The following is an 11,251-nucleotide window of genomic DNA, read 5'->3' as shown; positions in this document are numbered from 1 at the left end:
AATATACTTTCACATCTACTTATTTCTTCCTCTGTAAGTGAATGAGTTTTCATGGGTGGTGCTCCTTTCTGGGACTGTTGAGCCATGGAGGCTATCACATTAACATTTATGTGTTTGACAACCAAATGTACATGAGCTACCATGAGCTACTATAATGATCACAATCATAATCAATGAGGAGATCATCTGCACGATGACACATAGCAATTATTTTAACAGATATTGTGATTGAGAAATGAATTCTAATTAGCGTGTATTCGATTGCTTTTGAATCAAAAGGTTAATTTTCACTGGACAGGCGATTCAAATCATGATAGTGGGACTTTTTGGGGGCTCTGTACCAAACAAACACGTTTTCTTAAATCTGGAAAGGATTTGTAGGCCAAGGAGTCTATTCAGAACTTTATTATAAAGCTGTTTTGTCCCGATTTGCATATTGTGTTTTTGATAATATTTCCATTAAATGTGCATTCCTATCCTAAATACTACTTTGGCTACAACCTGAGAACCATTGTGAATAGTATTTGTAAAGTGGATGGTCTTCTCTACTATGTTTCCAATGGGACCTGAATGCCGCATCAATATTGACTGATGGATTGACATCGTGTGGCATTTCATATATTTATATATCTCTCAACTGATGTTGTTCTTTTTATGTTAGCAGCAGGTTAACAACTCAAAAGGGAAAACTGATGCCCGACACCAGAGGGTGCCTTCATCCTGCTAACCAGGGATATAGTGGAGGTTAAAGAACCTCAGTTCACGTTTGCAGTTTTGGTGAAGAACATGTTTTTGAGATTGTATTTTATGATAACATTTAAAATAAAAATGTCAGGTCTAGTAAATCACGCATACAGTTTTGATAAATCATGAAGACTTCATCTTTTTCTAGACATAAACTGAAACTTGATGAGAACATGATCAAGGCTACATTTGGTGGGCTTGGGTCACTGTGACAAAACATAAAGGATACGTATGAAATAGTACATTGTCCTTATTCATCCAGTCATTCCAGTCACTTAACTGAGAGCCCAATGATATGGAGCATTCCTGTCTGCTGGGATTCAGAGTTGAACAAATAACTACCTGGATTTATTTGTTTAAATTGATTGAACATTAAACCCCTTGTGATTAAAATATACATTCTTTTAAATTTAAAATGGTTTTCAAAAATGCTTAGAAAGGACTTTATCAAGTAATAATGTTGAATTATTACCTTAACATTTCATTAGCTTTACAGCAGTGAGTCATTTAACTATTATTTATGTCTTGTATTTGAATCATGGTAATCAATCAAAAACGTTTTAAAGTTAATTACAGGACAACTCAGTAATGCTGAAAATTGGGGAGACATTTCCAAACCCTCTGATCATAAGAGTATCTTTACTTCCCAAAAGCTGAAGTGAACAGTATTTTATAATGAGCTCTATTATAAGTGTTAAACAGTATCGCTCTGTAACTCAGTAACTGCTCCTCTTCCTGGAATGAATCACAACATGATAACTCCTCCCTCTTCTTCCTGCTCTCAAACACAGCGAGCTTCACTCTGTCCATGTATTTCCTTGTTCCCTCCCCTTTAGATCAGCAGTTTGAGGATGGGTGTAACCAACATGTGGTGTAGTGCAAGAGATAAGAGACCCTATTCATTCAGAGATCAAACTAGTTTCATTTCTGTGGAAGTGAGACTCAGACAGTTGTTGTCACTGAGAGGTGAAATGGCGCAGAAAGGAGTTCAGCTGGAGAGGTAAATTATTTCTGTTTGATCTGTCTGGATCTACTGAAGGATCCGGTGACTATTCCCTGTGGACACAGCTACTGCATGAACTGTATTAAAAGCTACTAGGATGAAGACTAGGAGGAGGAAATCCAAAGCTGCCCTCAGTGTAGGCAGACCTTCACACGAGTCCTGTCCTGGTAAAAAGCTCCATTTTAGCAGATTTAGTGGAGCAACTAATGAAATTTTATAACTAGATTCGGGAACAAAGACCACGCCCCAAACTCATCTCATTTCCGTTCAATACATATTCAAGCACACCTTTTCCGTTCACTCCCTCCATGAGTAATTTTCTACATCCCTCCCCCCAAATACCCTTCTTTATTTTGTTTTCTCTCTCTTATGAACCACTGGGGCTCACGAAGAGATACGAAACCGTTCCCCCACTCAGCGTCTCAACACCCACTCTGTTCCTCCTGACCATCTTGCAGAACTCCTCCCCTCCATCCACCTATCCCACCAGCTTTTCTCCCTTTCTATCAACCCTCACCCGTCCTTCCTATACCCCCTCATCCCCCAACCCTCGACCCTTTCCCCCATCCCTCGACCCCTTCCCATCATCCCTTAATCATTCCATCCCCTCCATCCCAGGGATAAACTACAGGACGTTCTGAGGGAGAAATGGACAAACGTCTCACTGACAGTGACTGAAGTGGATGTTTTACTGCCACAACCAGAGCCCAAGATCAGAGCTGGATTCTTACAATATTCACATGAAATCACACTGGATCCAAACACAGCAAACACACTGCTGTTATTATCTGAGGGGAACAGAAAAATCACAAGTGAACAACAATTTAACTGTAATCGCCCAGACAGGTTCACTTCAAGTAGGCAGGTCCTTAGTAGAGAGAGTCTGACTGGACGTTGTTACTGGGAGGTGGAGTGAAGCAGAAGGAATTAATATAGAAGTTGTATACAAGAATATCAGCAGAGATCAGAGCTTTGGCCACAATCTAGAATCTTGGACATTACATTATTACAAACAAAGTTATACTTTTCAGCACAACTTTGTCCAAACTCCAGTCTCAGGTCCTCAGTCCTCCAGAGTTGGAGTGTATCTGGATACACAGTGCAGGTATTCTGTCCTTCTGCAATGTCTCTGAAACCATGACTCTCCTCCACAGAGTTCAGACCACATTCACTCAGCCTCTCTATGCTGGACTTGGTCTTGGCTTCTGGTATGGAGAAACTGCTGAGTTAATTGCACTACGACACATTCCTTGTATGCTTCAAAACCTACTTGGCAATAAACAAAATTCTGATTCTGATTCTGATTAATTAAACTAAAATAGTCAATGGTTTTGTAATGGGCATTGGGTTAGATTCTGTCATTTAATTTAAACTTGTTTTGTCACATTTTTGTTGCTGAGACCTGATTGACCATTATTGGTGGTACTTTGACAACTTCTCATTAGTTTTTCTGTTCGTCACTGCTCATGATGATTCTTGTTTACCTGAACTAACATATCTTTCTCTGAATGAAATTGGCAACTTGTCTATGCCTTAAATCTTTATTGTATTTGTATGCGGTTTCTCTTCTACTGCATGGGTTTTAAAACTGCTTTATTGTAGATATTTTGTTCCACCACTTTTGTTAATTTGTAAAGAAATCCCTTACATTTTGTTCAGATCAAATGTTGTTCCAGTGTACAAACTCTGAGGTATTTTAAAACTATAATTATCACGATCATAATCAATAAGGAGATCATTCATTATTTTCAGAGCTGAGATTCTGCTGAGACAAACTGGTTGCATGTTAATTGATCTGAAGGTTCACGTAACGTATAAACAAACATGAATAAAGAATCTTCTTCTAGTCTTCATTCCAGGGTCTGATACAACGTTGAAGGAGAAAATGTGAAACTAACATGAGAGTATACAATATATATAATGGAAAATTTGGTATGATATTCGGTCCAGTCACAAAACCATGACGTGGATAAATTATTTTTTACATCTGATTACAAGTGTCTCCATGTTATTTCATAAGAATTCAAGAAGTCAGAGAAATTTGAACCTGAGCCTTGAAACTTACACTCCCAATTACAATCTGAGAGCTGATGTGAATAATATTTGTAAAGCGTAAACTCTTCTAATCCATCTTTCCCATATGACCTGAATGCAGCATCATTGTTATATGGTGTGAACACTAAAAGTGAATGTCTTTCTGGTAGTGAACATCACAGCAGGTAAACAAAGAAATGTGAAAACTGATGCTGGACTTTTTTTTTTTATTATTATGAAGACAGAGTTAAGTTGAAACTAAAATAGACAGAAGTTATTTAAAGGTCCAATGTGTAACATTAAGGAGGATCTATTAGTGGCAAGACAGTGGATCCAATTCTGTTTTAATTCTTTTTGCACTGCAAATGTTTGAATTCTTTAGGTGGCACTGGTCCTGTGTCTGTTTTAGCCATGGAGTGTAATACTGCTCAGGATTATTTTTATATACTGTCATTTCTCTGCATGAAAATATAAACTTGTATATGTTTGTTGAGTATATGTTTTGATGTATTAGTATGATGTTGTGTCTCTTCTGCTGCAATGGTCTTCATGTAGAAAGCCATAGACTTCTCTATATTGTTTCATGTCTGTTCTCAACACTTACATACATTTACGTTTATTTATAGGCAAATGTAATTGTTTTAGATAGTAACATTGATAGAGACCACATCTGTGATCTGTCTGTGAAGTCAAGGTGGCCATCAATCACATTATCAGGATATTTCAAACTGCTGCTAGTTTCTACAGGTGATGGTCGAAGATTAAAATGTATGAGCTGTGTTGTGTGTTGCTGATAAGATAAGTTCTTTGGTTTCAGCTACATTCAGTTCTCCTCACGTCACTGCTGCAGAGTAATTACATGGTTGAAATATGTGCCATCTTTTGCAGAGCCCCACTCACACAAAAGGCCAACCAGCTGTGTATCATCAGCACACTGCAGGAAGTTGTGAGTCTTGGATTTCAGATTCATTGGTTTAAAAAGAACAGTGATAAAACGTCATCTCATGATGCACATCTGTTCAGAGCCCTGACCTCTGGAAACTCACCTTTTACAGACAGTCTAGAATTGCATCATTTAAAATAAATAAATAAAATTAATTGTTGCCTTAATTAGTGATTCTGTGGCTGATGATTCTCACTGAACTCTAATTTTTCTTCTTAAGAAATAATTATAGATTATATACATATAGATTCCATGTAAACATTTTGTTCTCACCACTTTATACATTTGTACATATAACTTTAATTATATTTACATGTTTTCACTACTTTGCACTGTGGTTGTTGTTATTCACACTGGCGTACAAATGAGGGAGGTTATCATGATCATAATCAACATGGAGATCATTCATTGTTTTCTTTTACATATTAGATTCTGGTCAGAGAAATTGTGTGGATGAAGTGAATCTGTGCATAATATAAAAAAACTATCATTTAACAGAGGTTACTGATGGGACATGGCCAAACTGAAGGCTTGTATAATAAATAAAGAATTATTACAGTGTCAGTCAGCCTCTGTTCTTTCAACTTCCCTTACTAAAACAGCTCTGTCACAGAGCTAGCTACCTAGCCAATTAACATGATGACAATTACCCAAAAATAAAACCCAATAAACCCATTGGATTGTACATGTGCTGTAATTGGAATTTGTACAGAGCATAAACAAGTGCAGTGATAGCTGTAGACCTGTTCTGATGATGGAAAACAGAATCTGTCAAAGTTTGAATGAATACATTCTGCATGCTACTAATGTCTGTGTGTCCATTACTTTGATTTTAACAAACTCGTAAGCAGGGAGTAATAAGTAAAGTAATAATATTCCCTTTGAAAAGAGTAATAAAGTAATGTTTCCATTATTATGAACAGAATCAAATCAATGGATTTTTCAGTCACACAACAAAACACATTCTACTTTAAACTGATTATAAACTGACAATTACAACTTTTATATTATATTAAATTATACCATAATGACTTTTTTGTATCTCAAGCGTTCACTGCTTTAACTCCCTGCTAGGTATCACCTGCGAACGTCAGTCATAATTCTTCAGGTCTCTCCTTTTTGTTTCAGATCTGTCAGGGCATGCTGCAGTCATGTCGTGGTACGGCACATCACGCGTACATCACCCAACACAAATGTAATGAAAATGACTTGATTATTGCCATATCAGGCTTGTGTTCAGGAAGGGACTCTTATGAGACCAATTGTTTATTCTTCAATTATTTTTATTTTGTTTAATAATTCATTTTTTTGCCTTTAATGGATATTGATAGCTAAAGAGAGAGAGGAAAGAGCAAGGAAAGAAAGAGAGAGGTCTGAATTGAACTCTCACTTTATAGCTGCAAGGCCATAGTGTTAAATACTGAGGCACCTGTGTGGCCCTATGACACATGATGTGAATTATAAAATTATTTAAAGAGACTCAACAATTCCCACCTTGAGCAAGCACTTGGCGACAGCGGCAAGGAAAAACTCCCTTTTAAGAGGCAGAAACCTCGGACAGACCCCGGCTCTAGGTGGGTGGCCGTCTGCCTCGACCAGTTGGGTCTTACTGTTTTTTTGGGCAAGATCATCAGATGTAAGGTTTTACCACCACCAAAGCCTCTCAGAGTAAACCCGTTGCCACTTCAGTTACTAAGCATGTGTCGTACCCACTAAATATTACTCTTTTTGTCCAAAGCAGGCAATGTGGGGGTCAACCAGGATCCATGATAACCAAACAAGAAAGCACAGAAACTTTGGTTCCTCTGTGCAACCAATCGACATCTGAGGATAGTAGCACAGAGCGATTTTTTTTCATTAAGGTTTAAAATGTGGGCGAACCGAAGCCTCTCGGAGTAAACCCTATGTCACTTCAGTTACTGCGCGTGTATTTTTGTGTATGTTTGTCCTAATGCTTTGAAACCGCCAAAGATTACTCTTTGTGTCCAAAGCATACTTCATTTTTTTTCATTAAGGTTTAAAATGTGGGCGAACCGAAGCCTCTCGGAGTAAACCCTGTGTCACTTCAGTTACTACGCGTGTATTTTTGTGTATGTTTGTCCTAATGCTTTGAAACCGCCAAAGATTACTCTTTGTTTCCGAAGCATACTTCGTTTTTTTTCATTAAGGTTTAAAATGTGGGCGAACCGAAGCCTCTCGGAGTAAACCCTATGTCACTTCAGTTACTACGCGTGTATTTTTGTGTATGTTTGTCCTAATGCTTTGAAACCGCCAAAGATTACTCTTTGTGTCCAAAGCATACTTCGTTTTTTTTTCATTAAGGTTTAAAATGTGGGGGAACCGAAGCCTCTCGGAGTAAACCCCATGTCACTTCATATACTGCGCGTGTATTTTTGTGTATGTTTGTCCTAATGCTTTGAAACCGCCAAAGATTACTCTTTGTATCCAAAGCATACTTCGTTTTTTTTTCATTAAGGTTTAAAATGTGGGCGAACCGAAGCCTCTCGGAGTAAACCCTATGTCACTTAAGTTACTAGTTAACGCCTTGAAACCGCCAAAGATTACTCTTTGCGTCCAAAGCAGGCGGTGAATGGCTTGCCCACGGTCTTTAAGAGACGTGAGAAGAATGCATTCACGCCAGTCTTCTTCTCTGGCATCACCAGATGTTTTTTCAGTGTCTCAGTTATGTATCTGTAAATAGATACATCCCGAGACAGCAGGCACATCTGTAAGATCCCTGCGTCACCTGTCTCCTTGCACAACTCCTTGCGCACTGCCTTTGCCACCCTTTTGATATGGTGGCCGCTTGGCTTGACAGCAATGTCAGATCCTGCGATCTGTTCCCAAAGCAACTTCCCCAGTGTCCCGCTGATTGTTTCAATATCATTGCAAGTCAGACTAACATTCAGATGTATCTGACTTTTCATGACTTTTTGAAACAGTGCAATGGCCATAACCTTGCAGCTCATTTCATCCCACTGATGGGGTGCTGGTGTTGTGGTCTCACCTAGAGCTTCACCAGCCTCATCTCTGATGGGGGACACCACGGACTGAACAGGGATGGGAGGTGGTTCTACTGCAACCCAAGTGTCCCCAGACTTCTCTCGGATTGGGGACACCACGGACCGAACGGGGGTGGAAGGTGGTTCTGCTTCAACCACCAAACTGTCACCAGCTTCGTCTCTGATTAGTGACTCAAAGGACTGAACGGGGTTGGCAAGTGGTTCGGCTTCAACCACCAAAGTGTCCCTAGCTGCATCTCCAATTGCCGACTTGACGGACTGTATGGGGGTGGAATGTGGTTCTGGTTCAACCACCAACGTGTCACTAGCCTCAACACTTACAGCGATCTCCAGAGCAGTAGAAGCTGATCTTGACACAGGTGTCACACAGCCACTTTCTATGACTGAGGGGACCTCTGTGAGTGATTGCTGGCTGACTACTCCCCTGATTTCCTTCACAGCCAGACTTGCATGGTCCCCCTTTTTCTTGTGGAGCTTTAGCTGCCGGTTGACCCAGTTGCATATCTGCCTCATAAAGGTGTCAACTTCTCCTTGTATTTCAAACCTGAAGTCCGGAGAGGGGTCCTGCTTCAGATGCTGTGAGACAATATCACCAAGCTCAATGACGGCCATGTTGTGTTGTCCACTAGATATTACCTCTGCGATTCTCTCGTAGGGGCACTCGTCGTCAGTGCCCTTATTTATGTCCTCTTCATTTAATGAGATGATGGTCTTCACCACCAGATCAGCCTCCTCCATTAGCTGGCTCAGAGACCTCTTTTGTTCTGAGACGCAATTGTATTTACGCCTCAGTTTTGTCACAAAACCTAGTAGTGACCCCATAGCAAATCTTACCGCAAAAAAGCCCTTAAGTTTATCTCCCAGTGATTTCCAACAGGATATCTTTACAGATTCGGCCACTGATTTCGGCAGGGAACCATCTGATTCGATTTGAAGGTCTTCAATTATTTCTTTGACTATCGCAATAGCCATCTCGTTTGTGTCCTCGGAGGAGCCGGACTCAAACACTTGGCACTCTTCATCGGAAATCTTAACGTTATAACTAATCGGGGTAATGCTTTTTGCCTGTTCCTGCAGGATATTCTTCACAGCTTCTGTTGTTTCGATGATGAAGCTCGTTATCGGCAGCATGTCCGTCTCATCCACAAAGGGAACTACGGGGGTCTGCCATGACTCCCCGGTTCCAATTGGCGTGGTGCCCTCCTCACCAGTGCAGTTTTTCAACATTCTCGCTACATGTCGGACCATGGTCTTCAGTCTGAGCGTGAATGAGCATGAGACGGGAGGACTTTTCCATTTATTGCTGCCTCCAATACTTCCAGAGGCATTGGAGAGCTCATTTACTCTCTCGGTGACCTCAGTAACCACAGCGCTGGTTACCTTCTCCACGCTTCGGCTGATGTTGCCGACCCCGGTTGCCTCCTTAAAGGCTAGGAAAACTTGCGTCACCCAGATAAACTACGAACGTCTTCTTCAGATATGCTGTCCTGTGATCTGGCAGACCCAGAAGAGCTTTTTGAAGATTTGGAAGTGTGTCTCCCCTCAACTTTGCTCCGTTGAAATGCCTCATGAATTTGTATGCATAAAATATTTACAATATCCACACACAATTCAGTAATTACATCCTCTGATGTGATGTCTAGAGACCTGCCTTGCAGCTTCGACAACTGTATGGTTTTCAGCTTCTCCAGGCTCTCTTGGATAAGTCCGCGAAGACTGTCTATTGTGGCTTGATCCATCTTGTCTGTTAATATTCTTGGATCCGAAGTCCTGAAGAATCTGTGTTTGTGTCCTTGTGAAAGTTTCCTGAAGAATGTGAACTGAACCAGGTTAATTGGGATCCTATATCCATAGTTTCAGACAGAACGTTCACCTTTGTATCAAAGCAACATTCTATTGGCTTTGATCTTTGAATGACATCACAACGATCCGATGACATCACAGCAAAAGACTAAAGGAATTTGAAAAACAACACTACATTGAGACATTGAAACAATTTAAAAATAAACACGTAAACTTGGCCATTGATTGTTTGATTTTGTCTCATAATATGTATATATATATATATATATATAGAGAGAGAGAGAGAGAGAGAGAGAGAGAGACACCATGTCTGTGTTGCTTTATTGAAAATATAGTTTGACGACATCTCATGATGCACATCTGTTCAGAGCCCTGACCTCTGGAAACTCACCTTTTACAGACAGTCTAGAATTGCATCATTTAAATTAATTAAATTAAATAACTGTTGCCTTAATAAGTGATTCTATGGCTTATGATTCTCGCTGAACTTTAATTTTTCTTCGTAAGATTTTTATAGATTATATACATATAGATTCCTTGTAAACATTTTGTTCTCACCACTTTATACATTTGTAAATAAATCTTTAATTATATTTACATGTTTTCTCTACTTTGCATTGTGGTTGTTGTTTTTCAAACTGCCGTACAAATCATGGAGGTTATCATGATCATAATCCAATCCAATCCAACTTTATTTGTTAAGCACTTTAAACAACCAAAGTTGACCAAAGTGCTGTACAGGAGAATAAATAAGACATCATAAATGTAAACAGTGATGGTGATGATTAAGACCACTGTGAGGAATATAGACAGTGATGGCGATAACACTGGAAAGTTCCCGTGGCAGATAACATGGACGAAGTCCGACGGCGACGAGCTCGATGTCCGGGCTGCAGACGCTCTTTCCCACAGACCTGCCCGGCATTACACCGCCTGTTGTTTATGAGGACGGACAGTCCCCCTCCTTTCTTCATGCCGGTCGCGGTGCTGTCCCCTGTCGGCTTGAACCGTCTGGAAGCCGGTAGTGATGGGAATTTATTTATTTTTTTTTTTTTTGGTGTTGTAGGTGTCCTCGAGGCCCAGAGACCTCTAATAATTTAATGTATTATTATTATTATAATTCTGCCTCTTTTTAGAGAACCGGCTCCTTCGGCTCGGCTCACTAAAAAGAGCCGGCTCTTTCGGCTCCCAAGTGGCTCATCATATTTCTTTTTGCTTAAATTAATTTATTACCAAATGATGTTTAAAATGAATATCTAAAGTAAATACATGCATTATATCAAATGTTTAGTATTCATATGGATTTATTAATACACTCAACATGGAACAGTGCTACAAAATAAATTATAAAACACAAAAACAAAGACCCATCTTTATTAGACAAAAAGCTGCTTGATATGAAATGTTTAACTTTGCACAGTCTACACTCTGCCTTTGAACTATCACATTAAAATGTGTCCAAACTTTACGTTTCCTGTCACTCATTTTCCTCGCCCTTTCCAGTGTGTAGTCTCTGTCTATGTAGCGCCAAGGTCTCTCGCTCTCACGTCTGCCTCCCACCTGTTCACGTGCTCACTGTGCCGTGTGTGTCTGTAACCCCTCCCTCCCCCTCCTGCTCAGTGTAGATACACAGATGCCGCCACACATCTTGACCACGCGGCTTTAACAGAAAAAACGGGAAAATCTGGGAAAAAATCTGGA

The 11,251-nt window shown here is 39.9% G+C and overlaps 1 protein-coding gene and 2 long non-coding RNA genes across 3 annotated transcripts in view; 1 reads left to right on the top strand and 2 right to left on the bottom strand.

Moving 5' to 3' along the window:
- Nucleotides 1–3,221, top strand: part of LOC127356517 (tripartite motif-containing protein 16-like protein) — a 53,200-nt gene extending 49,979 nt beyond the window's left edge. The window contains exon 2 of the mRNA XM_051388607.1: nucleotides 2,807–3,221. Within this exon, the coding sequence (XP_051244567.1) occupies nucleotides 2,807–2,880 (74 nt within the window). The 3' untranslated portion in view covers nucleotides 2,881–3,221. The remainder of the gene's footprint in view (nucleotides 1–2,806) is intronic.
- LOC127358718 (uncharacterized) overlaps nucleotides 1–11,251 on the bottom strand; it is a 73,962-nt gene that overhangs the window by 51,369 nt on the left and 11,342 nt on the right. The window lies entirely within an intron of this gene.
- The window catches only part of LOC127358619 (uncharacterized), a 67,896-nt gene that overhangs the window by 49,886 nt on the left and 6,759 nt on the right, over nucleotides 1–11,251 (bottom strand). The gene's annotated exons all lie outside the window — the stretch shown is intronic.

The sequence above is a fragment of the Dicentrarchus labrax genome, unplaced genomic scaffold (assembly GCF_905237075.1).
Source record: "Dicentrarchus labrax unplaced genomic scaffold, dlabrax2021, whole genome shotgun sequence".
NCBI classification, from domain to species: Eukaryota; Metazoa; Chordata; class Actinopteri; family Moronidae; genus Dicentrarchus; species Dicentrarchus labrax.
Note: the sequence above shows the minus strand (reverse complement) of the source record. Positions and strands in the feature narration are given on the sequence as shown.